A 24,780-nucleotide genomic window follows, 5' to 3' on the forward strand; every position below is an offset into this window, starting at 1 on the left:
ACTCATTTCAATGTGTGAAAGCTTTATTCTAAGGTTTAATAAACAGACGGCCTCTGTTATTAGAAAACCAGCTGGCGCTCAAACTTACACATTCCTACATCTGTGAATATAAAGGATAAAAATACGCAGAGAGGATGCTTTTCAGGCTGGAACTGTGATAACGACTTGGACACCATTAACTCTGTTAAACATATACTTAGCACAGGCTTGATTTTCAGAAGCATCAAGGGAAACCCCACTTATATATTTACATTAGCAAATGATGTGTTTATTGAATCTACAGCTCACTGAAAAGGTATACGCTTGACTAAGTATATGTCATTATTGCTGCACTGTACTGATTGTGTCTGAGCCCATTCTCTCTACCGGACTCGACTGAAGCATTTGCTGTATTTCACACTGAATTTATATACATTATTTCTCCTTTTTTGTATTTTACCATAAGCCTTGACAGACTTGACACAACTCCGATTTAACAATACACTGTGTTTTATTCATGCGCCGCCGTCGTCTTGTGATGGAACTCCCACTGATGGCTGCATTGCGAATGCTAAAACATCCGCCTCTAGAGAGGAGTGTGCGTTGTTGATTGTTGATCAGATGGCATCTGGTGCCCAACTGAGAGCAAGGGATGTGTCAAAGTCCCAGCTGGCACCGCCATTGGCCAGCTGCTCCGTTCCGTTTGAGCTATGATTGGTTCACGTGTCACAGCCTCAAGGACCTGAGGGGGCACTTCAGGGCTTCATGCCGCTTCTCCTCATCACGCCACGCTCACCCTCCCAGCATGGAGTCTTTAATCCGTCAACGTTGTGTGTGTGTGTGTGTGTGTGTGTGTGTGTGTGTGTGTGTGTGTGTGTGTGTGTGTGTGTGTGTGTGTGTGTGTGTGTGTGTGTGTGTGTGTGTGTGTGTGTGTGTGTGTGTGTGTGTGTGTGTGTGTGTGTGTGTGTGTGTGTGTGTGTGTGCGCGCCATGAGATCCCTGTAGGTATCTGATCGCCCTCAACGTTTCTCTCTCTCTCCTCTCGCGCTCCGTTTCCAGCCGCTGCCCGCCGCCCTGTTTCACTGCACACACACCCTCAGCCTGTGGTTATGCTCTGGAGGTGTTATTGGTGCAGATAAAAACGTGTGTAATGAATGAGCCTCGGCTCTGCTGGGCCGAGCGTGTACTTTGGACACATGAGCTTGAAAGAAAAGCCCTTGCGGTGCGTGTGATATATGTCCTTTTATTAGGATTTATTGTGAAAGTGGGTCTGCGGTTTGGAGAGGGACTTTGGATAAACAAAGAGATATTCTTGCTGTCGAGTTGAGTGTGGTATTTTTTAAATAATGAGTATTTTTCAGGAGCAGTTAAAACAATAATGACTGTTTAATCCGTTCCTCTTAGGGACAGAAAACAGAAGCGGAGAGGTACTTCCTGAAGGCCATCCAACTGGATCCTGCAAAAGGCAACTGCTATATGCATTATGGTACGTGTTTTTACCTTTATTTTTTACATAGCCTACTGAAATATATTATACGTCAAATTAACACAGAGGATGATTCCCTCCGATTGTTCTCTTTCAACATCTCTTTTGTCTTGTTTCCATATCACTTAAAGTTGCGTTACCTCCTCAATGTAATTACTGCAATAGTGAGATTGATTTTAAATAAGCGGACAAGTTAATGACTTCCATTATTTAAAGGCTTGCAAAGCCTCGTCAGCATTGCATGATGAACTCCAGTGTCAGCCTGCTGTCATTGCACCAGCTTGCATGTGACATTCAAAGCCATCAACGCGCCTGGTTAATGGTGGATTTTTGCATTTTCCCAACCTACTTTATTATGTCTAGGTTAATAACTCATTTTAGAGGCAAAGAACGGAATATAGATAGACATGCAGCTGATGGATGATTAAAGGTGGCGCCTCCCCTTTATGCTATCTGATGTCTTAAAGGCTCAGACACAAACCATCTTACAGACCATATTCTGATCAGGACGGGCTGCAAGTTATTAATATATTATATATATCTATATCTATATATATCCTTTTTTTCCACAAATAAACAAGAGTGCACCACTGAAACAGACTTGGAGGGAAAAAAATGAGGCGGAGAGAATGAGAGACAGAAGAAAGACACAAAAAACTGTATATGTGTATGTATATATACATATATATATATAAAGAAAACACAACATAGTCTTATGTACTGCCGGATATTTATAACTCGAGTTGTTTTGATGGTTGCTAACCGGAAACACAAAAGCTCAAGTCTTCCAAAATTCCCCTAAAGTCATGCTGTTTCATGATGAACAAGGATGACGGTACCCAAAGTCTGTATACACAGCTTATTATTAAATATTTAAAAAGGTATTCATGCACTTCCTGTATTTCCTTTATTACTCATATGTTCTCTTTGATGTATCATAAACCCTCCGTAACTGCGGATGTGTTTTTAACCTGGACCTGTTCTAAAGTCGCTTTACAGTCTGTCCCTCGCCTCAGGCCAACACTCATGGCTTCAATTTTAATCCCCAGTTGTTAAGGACGATGGGTTCAGTTTCACATCGTGGTTTAGCATCCTGCTTCAGTAGTGGGGCGAACCAAAGTCAACAGGGTACGATTACCTCCCTCAACCCGGCCCGTACCGAGTGGACCGACCCCTGGTCAGAGCCCCGTCAGGCTTGCTCCGTCCCATCTCATTATGCGGGAGGCCGATTCCCATTATAAGACACAAACCTTCCGCGGGAAACGGTTTCATCCTAAAGAAACGGATCCATCAAGGTCGGCTAACCTGAACAAACGAGTCTGAGTGATGGCGTGTTGCACTCGTCTCTATCGTATTATTGTTTCAGGGGGGCCGACCAGGCTGTTGCTCCACCAGAGCCAGAGGCAACACTTGCAGACGGCGTCTCCCTCCGCCTTTTAACGGCGGTGCTGTTCTCTCCTCGTCCTGCCAGGTCAGTTTTTGTTGGAAGAGTCGCGTCTACTGGAAGCCGCCGAGATGGCAGAGAAAGCCGCGCGCCTCGACGGCGGGGAGTTTGATGTGGTCTTCAGTGCGGCGCACATGCTCAGGTGAGTGTTTGATTGGGATGATTCTGTTTCTCAGGATTTTTTCGAAAAGCCCAAGCACGTGCAAAAAAACAAAAACAAAAAGACACCGCATGAACTGTAATTCATTCTCTGTCGATGAGGCCGGGCCACGGTGTTCCAAAGGTGGAGCAGAAAGGAGGCTGTGTGTGAGAGAGGGAGGTCTACTGTCTGCACAGTTTATCCGGGGGCTTACACCACTCCACCTCAGCCACTGTGATTCCCTTGGCTGCTTCGTAATCCTCTTTTCTCGCTGCACTGCCAGCCGAAGAGCTGCTGGTTTGTCTTCGCATGCTGTGCAGCGAATGTTTATTCATATGCTCGCTCTGACTCCGTCTCACTCTGCTCGCGCTTGAACGTCGGCTTCCAAATCGGTGCAAAGGTTCAGCTGCTGCGCTTCAGCAGCCCGCGAGCTTTTGGGTTTCTGAACACGAGCCACGAGTGGAAATGTGTCTGATGCAGCCACTGACTGCATAAAAACCTACACAAGTATGACCCTGTGGAGAGATTTCCTTCTTTAAAGGCATGAAAGGGTTTTCAAGTCTTTTTCATTTAAAACTGCCTGCCGACGAGATCTTTTCAGGCACGGTATGACATTTTGGGACATGTGCATATGCTCTCTCTTTCAGGAAGTTGGGTTAGGACATTAGACACGGCTCTCGTGAGGCCAACAGCTGGTTGCCAACTTGTGTGTGAAAGTCTGATCTGTGCTGATGGAAAATGTGAAATAAATCCCCCACTGCATGCAACGCTTATTCCTCCTGCCCAGAGGCCACGCCGGCTATGCATACATGTCCCAGGATGCACTGCGGGCAAGTGGCGAGTTTGCTACGTCTGATGAATACACATCTTTACACGGAACAAATAAAGGCTTCGTTGCCTTGTTAACTCATTGTAAAGACACTTCATTCAGATTGGAGTGAAACTAAATAAAACCAAAACTCACCCAAACTATTCGGCCGTTAGTCTAACACCTGTTCCAACAATCAGCAACGCTGAAATAAATTCATAATTCACAGAATAAGATGTGAACATATGCCGACCCTCCACAGTGTTTCCCCCCACGCTGTTTCAGATACAGATACATGCCTGGTGAGCAACGCTCCATTCGTGACTCTCACTCCTTCTTTGCAGGCAAAATGAAGCCAATTACGGCCAAGATTTTAATATTACAAGAACACTGTAAAGTTGGAATAACTGTCTTTTTCCTCCTCATTCCATGGAAAACCCTGGGCGGCATTATGTGTCGTTTTTACACTTCTCGATTTTGGTACAGATTAAAAGAATGAGATATAACGTGTTAATTATTGAGCTTTAAAGTTGCTTCTGGGTGGATTTTTTACCTTTGGACAGTTTTCCACTCGGTCTGCTGAGCTCAACTTCATATTTAGGATACAGTCAAGAGTGCTACTTTATTAATATTCACATTTAACTCGGCGAGCGTTTTCTTAAATGTCGAACTTTTCCTTTAAGACCACGTTGTGAGTTTGGCGTCTCTTTACCCGAGAGGCTGCTTCATGCACGGCTCCTTCAGCAGCCACAGCTTTCAGCATTGAGAGCCTCCATGGCAGCTGATGCTCGGGCTGAACTATTCTCTGCCTGCTCTGCATGGGGTCTCACTCCTCCACAGCTCTTGCTCTTTATGTGTTTGTCTTGGATGCCGACGTGGAAAGGCCCTCGGTCGGGGGGGGCACAAGTGAATCTACACGGGGGAAGGGCAGAGATTAAAAGGAGAGGCAGACGCTCTCAGACGTACAAATGTCTTTTATTGCTCTCCCGGGCCCTCGGTCTTTTGACCATTCCAAACTCATAATTTCCTTCTGCCTCCTTTGAACAATTCTTTTTTCTCTTCTTCTTGTATATAGTTTGAATGTTGGTCAGGAAAGGCCGATTAGTGGTCAGGCAACCGGGGATGTGTTTATAGTATTTAATGTGTCAAAAGTCAGTGAAAGCCAAAAATGACACTGTGACATCATGTAGGAACGTTAAATCTGTATATTCATGGACAGCCCAGGGAAAGTTCATCCCTAAAAGACACACTCAAGCAGGTTATGCGCTCATATAGTTCACATTCCGGGATACCTATTCAAACCACATGTCGCACATAATATAATAATAGACCATATCTAAAAGATTACCGTATGTTACTGGCATGTCATGATGTTAGATATGCTCATTTGTCCATCTTTTACCGTCCAGGTTTCTACAGAAAATGTATAAATTGATAACTTATAACGTCAATAAAAGAATTACATTGGTTGCCATTTACATTGGACTTCACATACAGAGCTGCCCTGAGGGAGGATGTCTGTGTTCAGTGTAGCGTTCTAACAAAGAGAATCTTATTAAAAATCAAAATGTAACTCCTTACTCCAAAATAAACAGATGGGGCTGCGGTTTAAGCACAAAAATCTGGCTGTTGTTCAAAATCTGTTCCCTCATTATTATCCAACAATGTCACGCTTATAAGCAGAGCTGTCAGTGCTCTGATTTGTGCATGTCTGGGTTTAATAGAGCATCTCGAGAGAGAAAAAGATCTCGGGGTTAAAAGATCAGCGTTGATTTGAAATATGGTCACGAGTTGTTTTCTTTGTCGATAATCCATTTGCATTCCTCTTCCTTATTCATGTGCTCTTGCAGCTGTACACCGACTACCTCAGTGTTGAAGCCAGGCGGGGGTTTACTCGCTTGGCGTCCATCGTCTGTCCTCTCAGGACAGTCCACCAGCCCCTGGGGGTCCCGCTGACCCTTCGGTCATTGGTGTGGCAGCTCTCCTCTGATAATGTGATAATGATATTATACAATTAAATTTGTTTCCCTTTTGTTGCTCAGAGGGTTGTGCCTTCGGAATATTACAGTGGCAAACCAACACGAGGCTGTGGTTGGACGTGAAACCTACATTTATAATCTCCGGGCAAATTCAGCAACTTCGGAATGTAAAATGCTTTTTTGGACCAGAGCTGGAAAAATAAACAGCGGAGGCATGGGCCCTCTGTATTTCTGAAGCACGCGACATGTTAACATACAGGGAGACTTCTTCAGGATCAATATTACACAAAAGAGATTGTGTTTTGCTCATGTCAGCATGACTTCGCTCAAGGACTGAAATATTTCAGAAGTCTGTGGTTTCCAGAAGCGGAAACCTCCTGACTTTGTTCACTCCCAGCATGTTAGCTGTGTCATTATGAGCATGTTATCATTGTCATTGTGAGCATTTTGTCATTGTCATGGTGAGCATGTTAGCATTGTCATTGTGAGCATTTTATCATTATCATTGTCATTATGAGCATGTTAGCATTGTCATTGTGAGCATTTTATCATTGTCATTGTGAGCATGTTATCATTGTCATGGTGAGCATGTTAGCATGCTGGTGAATGCATTGAGCTCAAACACGGCTGTACCCGAGTCACATCGTGGCTTTTAAATCTCACTTATCATAATATCTGAGCTCTCTCGCTTAAAGATACCGGCCCAGCGCTGCTGTTAGAATATCAAGGGTCTTTTATTGGTCGTAAATGTTTTTTTAATGTACATTTCTAAGTTCACCACTTGACTCGCAGCTCTTGGTGAACTTATGTCATTATCTCTGTTAATATGATATTTAACATTTTTAAATAACAAATATGTTATAACTTGAAAAAACATTCCGTGAATAATAGGAAAAAATATGAATATAAAAAAAGTGTGACGGTTGTCTTTCAAACCAAACATAAATACTATGCGTTTACTTTGGCCACTGATTTGGTAATCCTGAAATAAAAGCTTTTCCTTTTCATCTGCAACCACATGGACGACGATCCGTGAATAGACCTGGACAGCCTAAATGAAACTGTGGCTCCACCGGCCTCGCCTCCTTTGATCATAACGACTTGAGGGGCTCCATGGCCGGCCGGCGTTGACTCTGTCCTTGACTTCGTCAAAGTTAAATTGTTTGCAATGAAACAATTGTTACCATCAGTGAAAAGCATGCAGCTGTGGACCATAAAGGTGATTTCTGAGGTACCAGACCATTAATAACAGGAAAGGCCTCGTGACAGAGGAGCCACCGGTTTGTGTATAACAGTAGGCAGAGCAGCGGCTCATGAAAGAAGGTAAACAGTATAATATAGGACATCCTGTCTCGAATGCCAGTTTTATGTCCTCCGGAACAATATTTTTCTGAGGGTCTCATGCTGGTAAGCCATCTGCCACAAAAATCATTTGTGTCGCAGTGTGGCATATGCAGCGTGTTGGTGTATCTACTCTGCTGTCGAGGTTGTGATTCAATTCAATTTACTTTATTTAATATAGCCTAATATCACAAATTATAAATGTGCCTCAGAGGGCTTCACATCTGTATACATACGATATCCCTGTCCCAGGACCTCACATCGGATCAGGAAAAACTCCCAAAAGATGATAGTATGATTAAATTACGTTGTGTTTCCACACTGTTCATTCCTTTAGCGTCTCAGTATTCAGCCAGCAAGTCAGACAATCTCCCCCACCAGCTGCAAACAAACATGTACAGTGAATATTCCCGACTTGTTTGTTTTTTTAAAGTTCGCAATAAGCCAAATGTCCCGACATCGAGGTTCAATTAAAGCAGAAAGTGCTTGCTGTGCGCTTCTCAGCACAGATGTTATCGAGTGAAAGATGCAATCGAAGGAGAGCAGACGATTGGATTGGCTTTCCTTCCCTTATCCCACATGCTCTTCCCTCCTGTTCTTTTCTCGGTGACCCCTGAGTGCCAGTAAACATGCAGGGTTCGAGGCCTCGCCAGGAGCAATAAAGATGAGTAATGATTGCCTCTCTCTGTTTTCCCTTTGCAGACAAGCCAGCCTCAACGAGGCAGCCGAGAAGTATTACGGACAAGCAGCGAGCCTGAGACCCAATGTGAGTTAAACCGCCAGCTAATCTTCGCCATTACTATTCACCCTGATGGACGCCAGGCAATCACAGTCTGGGTGGCTTTTCAGTATTATTACGGCCCGGTCTGCCTTGTCACAACGGCTTTCATTGTCGGTGAGTCTCCAAAAAATTGGGAAGGGTTCCGTTTTTTACGAAGCTCAGAGGTTTGTTTGTGTCGCATCCATCACCAGCTTCAAAGGGCAGGCCGGGGTAAGTAGATTGAAAAGAGTCTGACATCTTGAAAATGAATGGAGTCCAGTCTTTGGGAGCTTGTTGCTGGAGGGGTCGAGTTGTTTAGGGGAGGGCCGCAGGGGGCGCACAATATGTTTGACATGTGGTCAGCCTGTTTGTTCCTGTGTCATGATGAAAATATGTCAGTTTAGGATTAATGATGAATGGAAAATAAAGCCTAGTTCTGAAGGCTTACAAACCACACTATAATGTATACAAACAAAAAGACAAACAGACAAAAGGTTGAGTATAACAAAGGGATCAAATGTAAGATTTCCACTGAAACCATGAAATGTAGCTGCTATCACATCTCTGTTGTTCTCGGGGTCAACGGAGCGTTCACCTTGTGCAAAAGAGTTGTATATGTTTAACATCAGATTAAACCCAGGTGTAAGTTAAGAAAAGCTATTTTTCAAATATGAAAGACATAAGACAACCATAAGGTGAATTGTTGAAGTGTTTCCACAGACGACCTTTTAATAAGGAGCGCAATCCCGTATCTGTGCTGTGGGGGCGCTCTCACATCTCCACTCACTGGTTTATCAAAGCGTGTCGAAACTTTGCCGTTCAAGACGGGTTTCGAAATCTTAAAGAATATCTATTTTAAAACTTGATAAACAGTGGAGTTATTGTGAGGAAACAGAGTTGGCCATAAAGAGGACCAGTGTTGGGCCGCCACCTGATGGACATGCACTTACCTGCTGAGGGTGTTTGTGTTCCTTACGGTTCTATTTCTGGGCCAGATCCGTGCTCTTTTCCCATGACTGGTTCTTGGCATCTGTAATTGTACAAACACGCCTTAGATGGCCACATCCACACGCAGAGGCATTTCTTTGGCCTTCTTGGTCCTTTTTGCTTGGATTCCTTTTGGCATTGGTATTGCTTTCAGCTGAATTTGAGCATCTTCATCCATCTTCTTTACCGTTAACCTTTGTTCTATCCGATGCAACTTGACTCGAGCCATGTAGCCTGTCAATCTGCATTCGTCGTGTCTTGCTTTACTGCAGCATAACTCTTCACTCTCCAAAAGCACTAGTGTTTTATATTAGGCGCATATTTTGTCTTGAGGACAAAAGATTTACGCCCTAAGTGTGAAAAATTCCTTCTATCCAGAAGAGCTAAATCCCAGCGGATGCTTGGTTGACTTTGGTGGATCTCGACATGTAGTTTTAACCCGAATGTCAATCTGAAGTCATTATGATCAGGTGCCCAACCTCGCCTCACTTTCTACTCTCACAGCCTTCACTCCATGTGTTTCTTTATGGTCGAGCATAACACGCTCCACATCTGGCCGGCCGTGCCTCTGCTGCTACGTGCCAGTGTTGGGAAAGGTAGGCAGGCGGAGCGCTCGGAGAGCAGCAGGAAATGAGGGAAAAAATGAAAGCTTTTGACAAGGGTACGTTTTGCAGAGTTGCAAGTGTTGCAAGGGTGAGGGAGAATGCTGGAGTAAGGTTATAAATCACAAAAGGCTTGAGTGAGGAATGGCGGGAGCCTACAGGGGAAGAGTGGGGAAGGAAACTAAACTCAGGGCTTGATAAGTCCTGCATGGGCGGAGAAGAAAAGATCTTTTGAGTTTCACTGAGGGGAAAACCAGGAGTCAGTTAACTTTCTATCCAGGGATCAAAAGTCTTCCTCTTTTCTTGACTAACATTATCTTTTTAAAAGCGTGCTCCCCGTCGGCCTTTCATACAAACCGGGTCATGCATACGGCAAATCTCTCAATCTATTGTGTCAATTAGTTGGGTTCATGAGTCCCTGTGATAACGTCTCCATGGGGTAGAAAACCAGCCGGCTGACTCCTTTGTCCCTTGTCATCTAATTTGAAAAACAAACGTAGTGGAGAGAAACGCCTTTCGTCTGTTCTCTTCTCTGGGGGGACCGATGAAGCTCATCCCTGCTCGAGCACCACAATACGGTGTCAGAACCTTTGGACATACCGTTGGACCTGGTGGAGGCAGATTTAGTTGACGTTAATTAGCTGACATTTTTCTGGAGACGCTGGGTAAAGAGCATAAAATAAAGATTTGTTTAAATATTTCATGCCGGTTTAGAGATAGTCAAATGTGAATCTTTTCTGCCCAACAGTAACTTGTCCCAGTAAAAAATGTCCCCGATCATTAGCTCCGCCTCCAAGGCACTCACGCTCATTGAAATGTTTGGCAACAGCAAAATAAGTGTATTTTACAACTTTTTTGACCTAATGATCTAAATTACAGCTATTTAATGGGGAAAAAGTAAGGCATCAAGTGACTGACCTCGAAGTTTTTTTTTACCAAAATGCAGACATTTCTTCAAAAAAAGACCATCATACTAATATCACAAGTATCTAACTAGCATATTATTTTTATTATGATCACTAATAAGTTCATCATAATTTTGCCCCCACTTCAGAAATCAAACCTACGCCTCTGACTGAAGATAAGTGATAATTGCAATTCCCTTCATATTGCATCATCACCAACTCCACAACATGGTGTGAACACCAGAGTTCCAACTCACACCTACTTGTCACACGCTTTGTGGATACAGTATTACCGTGTGGCCCCATAACTGTCACGTCCAACTATGTCCATATGTATAAACAGTTATATATTTTGCCTGGCATCAGTTTTTAAGATCCCCAAAAAAATCCCCTGAACTTCCAAATTGATCCCTCAGCATTATTTTGGGGTTTGACCTTCAAATGGTGGGTCAAACGGAAGGTAATTTATTGTACAAACAGCCCTAAAATTACCTCGACCATTAAAGTCAAGAACTCTCGTGCTCCCGTGAACAATAATTGAAACACGGGGAGAAAATGTTACCTAGCACATTTAGTGAACTGGTATCTAGGAACTTTCGAATATTCTGTCCTTTGTTTTTATGTGTGCTGTGGAAGACAACAGAATTGTTCCCTTTGATTTATTCATCCATTGAATTCTCCCCATGCAGAGAGCGGCACTTTTGGACATATTGAGTGAGGACAGAGCAGTGAGGACAGAGCGGTGAGGACAGAGCGGTGAGGACAGAGTGGTGAGGACAGAGCAGTGAGGACAGAGCGGTGAGGACAGAGCACGATGAATGGTCACATGACGCGAGTCTGGTCATCTCTCTGAATAGGTTATTTATGCATGATGACTAAACTATGGATATGCATGGAATAAACTTCAAACTCACAATTAGAGGTGTACCCTACGGGAAGTGTGTTGGTAGAAATGGTCTGATAGAAGTTTAGCAATCGTATTTTAAATGTTATAGAAATACCACATTAACTGAGTTAGATCTAAATATGTTTTACGTCATGCAGTTACATAAAGAAGGTTTTGTGCGTGTTTTTCTCCGAATCTGTGTCCATGCCATCGAGCAGCTTTGGTCACCACTGATGTATCTCAACAAATATTGGACATGACATGTGTACAGGTAGTCATGGTCACCAGAGGATGAAGTGGACCAGCCATGGTGGTGATTCCCGGAGCATCACTCTGTCAAAAATGTGTGAAATATCTCGCATCCAATGGATGAATTGGCACCATATTTGGAACGGACGTTCATGGTTCAGAGAGAATTTAACCGTAGCTTTGACTTGTTCTTTAGCGTCACCATACAGTCGACATTTTGACAACTATTGAAGGGATTGCCATGAAATCTGGTTCATGCATTCACGTTCCCCTCGGGATGATTTGTCATAACTCGTAAACCCTTCACGTATCCTCCAGCGCTTTCATAAAGCCAACAGTTTGTCCAACTTTAACTGGCAGTGAAGTGGCTGCACGACGAGTGACATTCCCATCAACCTCAGCTTTACCCTTTTGTTCAGCTAATTATGAAATGTTAGCGGCCAAAGACACTGGACTAAGATGATGAATATTGTCAGCATTACCTGCTAATTATGAGCATGTGCCCAGTGTCACTGAGGTTAAGTAGCCACTAGCATGCTATGGCCTCTTTATGGTCCCCTCTGGTTTACAGCACTGCTGTTGTTGTCCGTGGTTCACATGGCCACACATTTCTCATAACGTTTATAGAAAAACACTTTTATCTCGTGCAAGAGTGTCGCTCCATGAAGTACTCTTCATTATCGAATAGTCCACGAGTAAGAGATTAAAGGCTCAGACTTGTGGTGGAGCCCTGGAGATGCTGTGACGTGTGGGGTGACGGTCACAATAAAACTCACCAACGCTGCAATTAAAGCACCCTTTTTGCTCCGACGCTTTTATTTGAACATTCCTTGTGTCCCAAGGCAATTACAGAAATTACCGCAGTCTCGAGCAGTAAAACGGTAGCTTTGCGACAAGCTTAGACATCTTTTCCACACTCCTCACTAAAATGGAGATCAGATGTGCCCCCCCCCCTCGGCCCAGACGCTTCCCGGTCTCACCGTGATTGCACCCTGGACACTTTTCCTGTACTTATTGTCCCCGTGACTCACCGGCCCGCCGTGGCACCGGCAGCAACTCGGTGTGTATTCATCTCGACCCACTTCAAGGCCGTGGTCGATCCCACTGACGAGACACGGGAACACGCAGATCGCCATGGTTACCAAACACTGCACTGCAGTCTGTGTGATCTGCTCCGGAGCTTCGAAATGACCAAATGTTCTTTTACAGCGTCCGTTTTATTTTAAATGACTAGATCACTTTATATTTCATAACGTCTTGTCGTCATCGACGATGTCACTAATTATCTAAACACTCTGTTAGGGCTGAGTAAGTGAGTAAGTATAAACCGCTCACTCTGAGAAGAGGACTGTTTATACTCCATGTAGAGAGATGCTCCTTCTCTTCGTTCTATTTGTTGTCAGTGCAGTGCAAGTGTGCCGCATAAAACAAACATGTGACACTTAAACATACTCAAATGTAAACTGGACTCACACTTACTGAAACTGCAACCACAATAACAAGAAAAAAAGACCTAAAAACAACAAACAAGAAAATGGAGGATTTGATTTAGCGTCCTTCGGACCTACTTCTAAATAACAGGGGATGTTCTGCTTTGCTGCTCCCGACCAGAACACGCTTCTTTAGAACAGAAGCTTGCAGCTCTCCTGAGCTGCTGCCACGTGTTAAACCGCTCTTGTCCTTGTGTTGCTTTCAGTATCCTGCCGCCCTGATGAACCTGGGGGCGATCCTCCACCTCAACGGGAAGCTGCAAGAAGCCGAAGCCAATTACCTCCGAGCGCTCCGACTGAAACCAGACGACGGCATCACCCAGTCCAACCTGCGGAAGCTGTGGAACATCATGGAGAAACGGGGCCTGAGGACCACGAGCCCCTGAGCCCGCCGACCTTCCATCGGAACGCCAGACCTGGGAGGAAAGGAAGGCCGGCACGCTTCTCGTCCAGGGAAGATGGAAGAGAATCAGGGCGGATGTTTGCTTCGAGAGAGCCGGACGGTGCCGCGCAGCCCTCCTCATAACTCCCGAGCTCCGCACACACCTCGGGCCGGCAGCTTGGCTCAGAAAGCATCGCTCACAGTTTGGCGGGCGCCGCGTGGTATTTGGACTCTTCAGAACTTTCTTCAAATGAGTGCTCTCACAGGAAGGACTTCTGGGTTGTTTTTCTTCTTTTCCAACCAGAGCACTTGAAGTTCAGGCAAAGCCACACGGTCGGTACGTCCTTCAACATTTGTGATGAATTAGGTTTTGTTTTGTTTTTTAAAAGAAAGTTCTCGTCGTTCAGAGAGGTGAAGTTTGCCCCCGAGCAGCGCGAGTTAAGATATACAAATAACATCTCAGACCGCTGCGCTGAGGGCATTTTCCATCACAAGTTAATAGAGTTCTTGTTTTGATAGCCCGTCTTGATAATGAAAAATAAAGAAAATGAACAACTGGATGTACACACACATCCAACACCACCTAATTAGGTTTACATCACTACATAGCAATTACCACCAATCCTTTTGTTTTTCTCATAAGATTAAATTGTAAAGATATGACAATTAGCACTATCACTTAAAGAAAAAAATGTGTGGAGCAGATGTCCTGATATTTGGGGAAAACTTGAAAAAGGGAATTTAATTTGGTAGCGAGTGCAGCGCAACGAAAGCCTCTGAAAGCTCCACAGAGGCGGACTTTGCCAAACTCCGTATGTTCTGGAAAGCAAGCTGGTGGACCGCCTTCTAATAAAAGGTGTGAATCTTTGACAGCAGCGAACACGAGCGACTTTACCTCCACCGCCTCTTGCTCTGCACCGGAGACGAAGCCTGGTCACCACGGCGACTCGTTTTGCCGGCAACAATAAAAAGCTAAGAATGGAAACGACAGAGAGGTACAGGAGACGTGTCGGTACGAGCTGCAGCAGCTTGGTACACGTCTGAAGTTCATACAATCAGAACCACGGGTGGAAGAAGAGTTATTAGAACCAAATACAGACGCGATGCCGAGGCTCACAGAGCGACATATTTTAATGCCTATGTTGGAATACAACTAATTTCATTGCGTTGTATAAATGAATCCTAATATATACCGACTTTGTCTATAGTATACAGAAATGCCTGCAGCATCAGAGTGGTGCACTTGAAGTGGAATCTCACGTGGGGTCCGTGACATGAAGTGTTTCCCGTACTGTCAAAACCAAGTCTTAAAGTCTCATGTTGTATATAATCTGTGTAATTAACATCAATTTGTTTGTTTGTTGTCGTCGGCATACAGTGAGTGAAGCGGCACCTTGCGGGGAGTAAGAATATGTACAGTATTTGTCATCACTTGTTGGTTATCGGTGACCTTCGTCGACACATTGTTAGTTAGTGCGGTGTGTTACCTAGCAACAGAACCAGCTGGCCTGTGTTTGGACATGTAAGATGAAGGATGTCAGCAGATGTGGAAGAAAAACCTCCGAATAAAGTCGAGCGTCTCATTCTTGGTGCAGAGTCGCACGACGAGGCGTAGAGATGTCGGAAGACGTGAATCGCGCGTTGCGGTCACACTGTTCTGGTTCTGACCGGGATGGTCAGTCCAGAGACATCGTCACAGTTCACGTTCACCTCACACACCCCGTTGTCAAAGAGCTCGTTGGGTTCTCCCGTGTATATAGAGTGTTGATGAAGAAACACTGACTGTTGTTATCGAGTGAAGATGTAAACAAAGTTGCTTCACTCGGCGTCTCTGCTCAGGGATCTCAAGCGGTGCAGAAACTTGTTCACAGAGCGTTTTACTAAATTAAAGATTTATTTTTGGAAGTTGTCGTATTTGTATAAATTATCGAGATTTGTAGCCTTTTCCTCCTTTTTGTAAAATAAAGATGAACATGTGTGTCAGAAAAGACTTTTTGGTTTTTTTCACAATGTGTCTTCTTTCAGTTTTTCACAATGAAATGATTGTGTTCTCCTTTTGTTTCGGGTCCTGTGCAGATATTTCTTTCAAAAAAAAAAGTAGATTCATTTATATTTTAATATGGATTTTTAGCATTCTCTTCCCGCTCTGCGGCAACGTGCACGGCACCGAGTCCGATTTCCTTTGTATTCATGCGGGACAGCAGCCTTAATGGGGGGGGCAGGTTTTACAAGGCATTTAAAGTCCCCCCCCCCCCTGCAAATTTGCGAAAAAGTGTCATAAAATCAAGTCGAATGAATCTCCTTCCTCCTCTTTGATCTTTTAACAACGGAGAAGACGCGTAAATATTCCCAGATGGAAAGGGTAGCGGTGTCCACACATGGCTGCTGTGTAGCTGCCCCCACGATCCAAATCCCCGCTGACAAGTCGAAGGCCCGCTACCGTCGGCCCGGTGGCGATTCTCACACGTCGACCAGGAGCGTCTGCTCCCGCTTTCCTCGTAGGACTGGAATGCACCTGCCCCGTCCCGTCTGAGTCCTCTTCTCAGAACACAGGCGCGCCTCACTCGTCTTGACAACTCATGAAATAGTGACGCTTTGTGGAGTCAACGGGCTTGTATTTATTGCTGTGGGCCTCCAGAGGCATCTGGGCTTCTTCCCATATGACGCCATATTGAACACTGGCTTTGAAATGATGTGACGCTGCACAGCTAGTTTGGATAAAGTTAGTTAGGATAAAAGTCTTGCCAAGAGAGAGAGAGAGAGCGTGCACACATTGGTGATCAACAGAAGAGAGAGGAAGCATCTGAACAGACTGAAACTTTAGATTAGATTAGATATTCCTTTATTAGTCCGACAGTGGGGACATTTCAGATTAATTCATTCATATCTGATCATTATTAAATGAACTGCAGTCCCAAGGAGAAGCAGGTGATGGCTGTCTCTGATGGGTCCAACAAGAGTTCAACATCTTCTTCAGTGGACTCGCATCACACACTCACGTCTCGCTGTGATATGCATGATGTGAACTGCAGCCATGACAAATTTGCTAGCTTTCCTAAAATGAACTCGGCATGTTGAGTTTATGAGTTTATTTGGACCTCAATGCCAGTGGGATTGTCAGAAAAGTGACGAGTTTGTAAAGTCTCTCACTAAACTTGATTTCCTTCCTTTTCTAACGATAAAATATTCACCTTTATCTCGTGGCATTTAAATAAACCCCGGATTCCCTGTGTCCTGCAAACCGGTTGGAAAGATTTTGTCTAATTATGCTCTGATCTGACAGATCTGCCCACCGTTATCAAGCAGACACGTTGTGGTATGTGCTGGTGGACGATCACCACGTAGATCTGGAGCGCCTGAGCCAGCTCCTGGTGAGCGGACGGCTGTGCGTGATGCTCACAAGTCTTCCCCTCTGGACTCAATATCCACTGTTATTACGAGATAGAAGAAGCATTACGATGAGACTGCTTCATATTATTGAAGTGGTTTGATGTCCACAAAGAAGGAAATTGTCTTTTTTTGTCATTATGTTGCTCTGCAATATCTACTGCTGGCTCAATGTTACACAAGATAATTCTTTAAAATACAAAGTGCTCATTAGAACTCTTCAAAGTTCACACAGAGGTGGATTATTGAGCTTTTTCTTCTGACAGAATTCCATAGGTGAGTACTCTGTCATAAGACACACACTATATTGAAGTTATGGTGTCAAGAGAAACCCATGTTGCTGGTATTGTGTCAGCCTATTAAACAATTATCCAAATATGATATAATATGAAGCAACTTCTTTGTGAGTTATACTTTTCTTGACAGATTTATTTGTAAAGTGTCTATGCAGAACTCAAAATCCCACGGCTTAAAAGCATAACAATGATGATCTGTTGATTGGTGCACAACTTTCAGCCGGACTGAACTATCTCCCATTGCCATGTTAAATCTCCACTGTAATAATGATGTAGTAACACAGGAAATAAAGATTCTCCTCACATACTTAGGGAAACGCAGGAAATTCCATATTCATACACATTATGCATGTATACTATTGGCATTAAAGTGTCACGATAAAAGCTTAACACGCCGTCCAGTAAAATCCAGTAAAATGACAACAGATTCATCAAAATGACGCTGTCCCACAGCATTGGCTTTCAGGACTACTTCTACATGTAGATATATGCACCCAACTGGAATGAGATTGTGATATTATCATTAATATGAGTATGTGTGTGGGGGGGGGGGGGGGGGGTATGAGAGTGAGCGCTCTGGCACACCACAGGAAATGAACACATTGGGTGGTTCCCTGTCATCCGTGCCATTAATCTTCTCTTCAACACTGCAGCGTTCAATATTTGGTGTTTAGCCTTCACACCGACTTACTGACATGTTACATGTTTTAAAAAACGGAGGTTGCTGATGCACGTGATTCCCACAACTCGACTGAAGAGTCTTAGTGCCCATGCTCTCCCAAGTGTCAGGAAGACATGTAGGAGTCCTCTGAAGCCCACGAGTGGCTCTGACTAATGGTTGGCGAAGGACAACTCTGTTTTATGTCCCTGTTTGGACTGTATTCCCGCGTATACAGTACCACCACTTTCATGTGTGTGATCTTGTTCCATGTGCTTGTGCAGGTGTACAATGTTACCATGAAAAGGGAGTCGGAGACACAACCCAGATCCCCGTCTCCCCCAACTTGGCCACCCCAGAGGATTTACAGAGCGCTATTAACAGCCAAGCTCTCGAGACCTTATGAACACACAGTTTTGTGGTTTTTTTGGGGCAGCTGGGACCGATACACATCTCAGGAAATGGCTCCATTCTTTCTCTTTTTTTTACGTCCACACCGACAGAATGTACTTTGTCTTCCTTCTGCGGAGAGAAAACGGAGAGAGCTGCAGCGGTCTCGTAGCGGGAAAGAGAAAAAAGTGCAACGTGTGTGTAGAATTACCATATGCGAGATTGAGCATAATGCCACGTGTGTGAATGGTAGCCGGAGAGGACGCAGGTGCGGCCTGTGCGTATCGCGGCGTCGGGATCGATTAGTTCCAGAGACGGAGACGAGATGTGAAGATCCAGCAGCGGACTGTCCATCAGGCTCCTCTCAGACAGCTGGGCTTCCATTCAGACCGTCACATGGACAACATGCCGGCACTCGCTGGGACACTATTTATGTGCAGTCCAGTTTGGGCTCAGGAACTCTTTTGACCAATGCTTATTGCCGCCAGAAGATCAACGACTTGCAACCGAAGGTGGGAGAAGAATTATTCATTTGATGATTTAACACACACTGACAACCATGAAGGAGGTCCTCCTCGGCTGTAGGAGCAGCAACGCGGGTGACCAGATTGCACATATTAATGTACTCGGTGTCATCAAACTACTGTAACATGTGTGGTTTGTTTTGACAGCAAATCCATCAGATTTCATCACTTATCAAATATCCCAATGAGTCGTAAAATAAGTGAAAAGGCCGCTGGACCGTCGTTTATTCCAGCGTATCAACGGCATGTGAGCTGTGTGTGTGTTCTGGTCTGTGTATTTATGATGTAAATTAATAAAGCCGTCGGACACGCAGACATTATGACTTCAAGTGGAAGCATTCTTAATTCATATCTTCACATTAGTGACACACAAGAGCCCTGAGTCTCATCGGCAGACTCGCTATGTCTTCACAGTGTCGTAACTCGATGATTCACCGGAAAGAACATGAAATGAACATATTTGTGCTCAATTAGATTATAGATTTGAATACCCCCCGCTCTGTGTTTCATGATGCTGCATGTGTTATCCAGCATTTTTCACGACTCTCTAAGTCACACCTCACAGTGCGCTGTCAGCTGGTCTCAAACATCTCGTCTCACTGAAGTGACGTGGGGACTATTTAAGGCGCATCCGGTCTGAATATAGACCTGCTTCCTACTCACCGTAGCTGCTGCTGCCGGGCGCGTCTCGCTCAGCGTCCACCTGCGTTAGCGCCGCTCTGTTGGTTCCTCTCCACACCCACCGGTCAGTGGTGTAGTGTAGTCCAGGGTATACGCTGGTATACGGCGTATACCCACTTATTTTTCAGTCAGCATTGCGTATACCCACTTCTCAATCACCGCTGGTGCCTGGTGCGCATTATTTATAAAACAGGGCGTTTATCCTTTGCTGTATGCGCAGGGCTCTTCAATAGGCGGCCCGCGGGCCGAATCCGGTCCCCAAACTGCTTTGGATTGGCCCCCGGAGTGTGCTCCAGTAAAAAAAAATTCTCGTGCGGCAGAGCGATGCGCGCAGCACGGCATCGGAGCTCTGCCGTGCTGCGCGCAGACGGACGCACACGGATGAGCACACTTTCACTAGCCCCCCCCCCCCCCCTTGTCAACAACTCTCCTTTGCGCGTGTTCGGGAGCATCGAAGACCCATTTTGACCCAGGAAAAACCCTGACTGTGATTACTCATATCCTCCGGTCCCTGACTTTGCCTCAATTTCAAGAACCGGCCCCAGCTCCAAACTAATTGAAGAGCCCTGCTGTATGGGCTGCTTTAAAAAATTGCAAAATTAAGAGTATATCCACTTCTCCAGGGACCACTACACCACTGCCACCGGTGGATCACGTGCATGTCGTTCATCATGCGACGTGTTCCCAGAAGGAGGCGTCGTCCTCCGCCGAGCCCGACGGGATCGTCGTCCCCATTTGCCGTGTCGTGTAAGTGTCTCTGACAGAACCGAGTTAACCCACGCACGGTCTCGTGGTCTGCGCTCTTGAATGAACCGGTGGCGTCGTCTAAAATACTAGTGAAGAGTCGGCCTACGGGCACGGTGGACACACCAGCCTGGGAGGAACGTCGGCGTCACATCCGTGTCCACAAATCTCATCGGCATTAGTTTTTTTGGGGCGCGACACATTTGACGTATGACGCAAGCTGCGGAGCCTCTGCATCTGGGCGGGTTTCCAATCTGTCCGGTCCTCTGGCCATGTTGATGGAGTACAGACACACACACACACACACACACACACACACGGCTCTGATGGATCAGTGAGCCAAACGTTACACAATATCTGAATGCCAAAGCCCATCCGTTTCCATCAGGAATAAATCAATAAAGCATCTCGAATTTGCAAAAAAGCTTTCTTTATTACATCTCATTTGGAAATAATCTCCTCATATGTTGCATTCATTGTGGTGACCGTTGACTTCATGAGAGCACGGTGGAGAGTGTGTGTCAGAAGAAATGCACATTTTGGTTTGTGCACAGCTGATTTGTCACACACAGGAACTGCTGGAGTCCGTCCAGCTCATGGTTACAGGAGCAGAACGTTGTCATCCCTCGGAAATATTGTATTCGCAATAATTACTGTTTTTAATTGGATTGCAATTCCCAGTTTTGTTTTCTTAAACACAGCTTCAATCTGACATATTCCAACATTCTGGTTTTACGTTATTTCCACCAGGTGAAAGGAGAAAGTCTGTAACATGTGTCCAGTATATCCTCCACGGACGGCTTGACTCGATTCCAACTTTAAAGTCTACTCTGTATATTGTGTTTCTCACTTTTAGCGACTCCGCTCACCTTCTTTGCCGTTTCCAGCCATCTGCTGCAGAGCCATTCTAAACACTCCATCCACACATTCTTGACAGCTGCCGCCATGTGTTTCAAGGAGCCGCAGCCATGCGCTTGTTCTTAATCATGTAAACGCACTAATCTCGCTCCATAAAAGTGTGTATATAAAAAACCTGGATGGGAGTGTGTCTGGCTATTTAAAAATACGCTTCGTACTGCGGGCTCTCGACAGATTAATTCTTTGCAGCCAGGCCAGTTTCCATTGAGCCGGAGCTCACGCTGCAGTGCAGCTCTCCTCACATGTAGCATGTTTGACCAAGAGCCGACCGACTCTCACTCACATGCCGGATGAGCGCACACTGATTGATTGGCACAGATAGATCTATTTTCAGAGTAGATGTCTCGGTTTCTCAGCCTCCATTCATTAACCTTTTAAGAACCAAGCTTTTTTTAGGCCTCTGCTCCGAAAAGTGCATAGCCAAACTAAAAAGGCTGTATCTCTGCAACCACTAGGGCTGTTTTAATCGATTTTACATTTTTACCTTTAAAAAAAAAAAAAAAAATCTTTTGTACATATCAGTCTATATGTTACTGGGTAAGAATAAATGAAGCTGGCACACAGAGAAAATATTACAATTTCAGGTCCGAATTGAAAAAAAGCACTTCCAGGATGATTAGCTGCCGGGGGACGTTTTAGGATGCACTGAGTACCTATCTCCTCTTTTTTCTCTCCTTAAGGATGAATTTTAATCTCTCAATCACCGTTACTAACTCTGCTTTCTCCCGGAAGTCCTTTTGACTTTCGTCTCATGGGGGCGGACCCTAATCTATCTGCCTGATGGATCGTCTGGGTCCACTGTCCTGTTGACTCCTCCTCCCCACCGCCATCTGCCTGATGGATCATCGTGGATCCATGCCTACTATGAACTATTCATACATATTCATTCTGTATTTCTAAATCTGTCCTTCTGTACACATTACATCTATTGCATCTGTCCATCCTGGAGAGGGATCCTCCTCTGTTGCTCTCCTCCAGGTTTTTTTCCCCTGGGTTATTTGGGATTTTCCTGGTCCGATGTGAGGTTTTGGGCAGGGGTCTATGTGTACAGATTGTAAAGACAAATTTGTAATTTGTGAAATTGGGCTATACAAATAAACTGAATTGAATTGAATTGAATTGAATTGAATTGAATTGAATTATAAGCTCATTATCTTGCTATTTTTTTCTTAGAGTGCCACCACTCAGCTCTTCCTTGGTCAGAACCCCGCTGCAGCGGAGTTGTCCGACTTGTTATTTATCTTTAAGTTCCTCTGAGACCTATTAGAGCAGGCAACCTGTCCCACTCAGCCACTGCCACCATCCATCATGCAAATCTAGAACAGGAACACCACGCTCAGCTCTGCCTCCGTCGGCTTCACTAGACCCTCGTGTCAAAAAACAATAAAAAGTCAGCTGCTAACCACTCTGGACACTTCCTTTACAAAAAACCTCCCATAATAACAGAAACGGGACGCCGATGGCTTCGCGTAAAAGGAGCAACAGGTCTCGTATCAGTTGGGTTTGGTTAGCCAGGTTTGACCCCCACCCCGTCCCTCTTGGTGCCGCTCCATATCGCTTCTCTCTGCGGCGGCTGACCCAAGGTAGCCGGGTCTCGGACAGGCGGCAGGCTGCTGTGTGTTATTCTACCCTCGGCTCTGGTGCAGGAGGTAATTTGCAAATAGGCTTTAAGACACCCAGCACCAGGGTTGGAGCCTCGAGGCCCCTGACTGGTCCAATACAAATTCCAATGGAAAGTCTCTCAAAGCTGCGGTTTGGACATCTACCAGTGGGTCGGCCTGACTGAGCTCCAGAACAATCCTGGGGCTGTTTTGTTCCTGATAAAAGCCGTATGTTTTACCTGTTTGAAAGTTTAGCGAAAGTTAAATGAGAGTTTACGATCAGAACACTAATCCGTCCTTTGACATCAAAAGGTTACTGAGGCAAAGAAATGCAGTTATGCTATTTATTGCTTGAAATCACTCTTTCGTGCATTCGTTTTTACCATCAACATTTTTCTCTCGGGCTCAGCTCACATGACATACTCTTGATTATGCGTTTGGATCTGCCCCTATAAAAGGTATGACCATGCACAATCCATGGAATGGAAAAAAGAAATTCCGGCTGATAAAGTGAAATAGCGGCTTAAGTTTGAGCTTGTTGCGATGATGAAGTGTTTGTTTGGCTCTAATGCGTTCAGTGCTGTTAAAATAATTTACTGGCACGACCACATGGCGATTCATTGTTTGCCAGGACCTGTCTGTTATGTTCATCTGTTTAAGGAACCTAAATGCAGCCTCACACACATGTCGAGTCTCCCCGCTCACACGCCAATGTGTCCTCTGTCCAACAACAAAAATCACATTTTTTTCCTCTTAAGGCAAAGTTGCAAATTAGCTCTTTTTCAAACAACGCCGATAGCCCCATTACATGCCTGATTGTAATTGATGCCTTTGATTGTGTCAAGCTCTGCCATACACAGCCAACGCCACCAGCTTCAAGCCAAAGACCTTCATCATGAGAGGAGGAACAAAAATCCAGAAAACAGCACGCACAACTGCTGCTGTTGTGTATCAAACCGACAGGCGGGAGGACGGACAACGTCTCCATTGAGACCGGCAGCAAACATGTTGTTCATTTCCAACAGAGTGTAAGACTAATGAGGAAAAGCCTTGTGAACACCAACCAGGTTTGTGACATGTGTGCGGCCCGCTGGATGTGTGCAGAACGGTCTGGATTGTAATCCGACCGCCAACAAGGCACACGCAGCCAATGGTTAATCCTCTAAAATGGAAAAACAAAACAAATTGACTGACCTCATATCAGATTGAAGCGCTGTCTTTGTGGGGAGTGTGAGTCCGCTGCCACCAGAGGTACCAACACACCCGTTCTTCCATCTTGTCCTCCGCCACGCGAGTGGATCTGGCGTGTTTCTCCTCTCGAGTGGGGGAGAGCCAACAGAAGCTCTGGAAGTAATCAAAGGATGTTTATGAATTTGGCAAAAATGATATTCACTTAATGCTGAGGATGAAATGGAACCGAGGCAGCTGGTGGTTAACTGCATGATATCGCAGCCATTAGGCTGTCAGGGTTAACCAAGTCATATTTCTTCATTAGCTGGAGGCTCGGTGCCTCACGGGCTCCGGAGGCTTTTAATGATGAGTCGTGGAGACAATGTGCACCACGACACTCTTTACTGGTAGCCATGACAACTTGTGGCTGGTGTTGTTTGCACCTTTTGACTGTTTGCGCGTGTGTGCATGTGCTTGTGTGTGTGTGTGCTGGAGCAGCAACTACCCCAGAAGCCATTTCAATCATCGTCATCCATCATTTAACCCTCGTACTGTTCTCTCCATTGCCGTACACCTTTTGTCCTCTGGGGTCAAACACGTCTTGGATATTTAAGCATGTTCTTGTTGTGTCTGACCAGGTCTTTCAATGTATGTGGGCAAAAAACATCCAAGAGCAGCTGTACGAAATCTATTCGGCCTTTTCAGCAGACGGGATGCAAAATGTTAAGCACACAGTCCATGAGACTCTGTGTAGAGGAAGTGTGTTCATGAATGTTCCCCATGTCAACTCTCCGGCATAATCTTCAATGGTGTCTCACCCAAAATATCTTTTTTTCTTTCTATTATTTTCACATTTAAGATGCAAAATGATAAGAGACCATGTCACAACCTTTGGAAGTTGTTTAACACATTGTTTACAACGGGATGAATAAAGTCTTTGGGTAACAGGGCCACCATAGTTTAATTTTAAATGAA

The 24,780-nt window shown here is 44.9% G+C and overlaps 1 protein-coding gene and 1 long non-coding RNA gene across 2 annotated transcripts in view; one reads left to right on the top strand and one right to left on the bottom strand.

Moving 5' to 3' along the window:
• tmtc2b (transmembrane O-mannosyltransferase targeting cadherins 2b) overlaps nucleotides 1-15,426 on the top strand; it is a 96,001-nt gene extending 80,575 nt beyond the window's left edge. Inside the window, exons 9-12 of the mRNA XM_056416400.1 lie at nucleotides 1,383-1,464; nucleotides 2,936-3,050; nucleotides 7,878-7,941; nucleotides 13,261-15,426. Coding sequence (XP_056272375.1) covers nucleotides 1,383-1,464; nucleotides 2,936-3,050; nucleotides 7,878-7,941; nucleotides 13,261-13,440 — 441 coding nt within the window. The 3' untranslated portion in view covers nucleotides 13,441-15,426. The remainder of the gene's footprint in view (nucleotides 1-1,382; nucleotides 1,465-2,935; nucleotides 3,051-7,877; nucleotides 7,942-13,260) is intronic.
• Nucleotides 15,427-16,261: 835 nt separating this feature from the next.
• LOC130195530 (uncharacterized) lies at nucleotides 16,262-19,393 on the bottom strand. Its single transcript, XR_008832080.1, has 2 exons — nucleotides 18,379-19,393; nucleotides 16,262-18,299 (listed from the first exon to the last, which is right to left on the bottom strand). It is a non-coding gene; the product is annotated as an uncharacterized LOC130195530 (long non-coding RNA).
• Between the last annotated feature and the right edge of the window lie 5,387 nt (nucleotides 19,394-24,780).

This window comes from Pseudoliparis swirei, chromosome 6 (assembly GCF_029220125.1).
Source record: "Pseudoliparis swirei isolate HS2019 ecotype Mariana Trench chromosome 6, NWPU_hadal_v1, whole genome shotgun sequence".
In the NCBI taxonomy this organism is placed as follows: domain Eukaryota; kingdom Metazoa; phylum Chordata; class Actinopteri; order Perciformes; family Liparidae; genus Pseudoliparis; species Pseudoliparis swirei.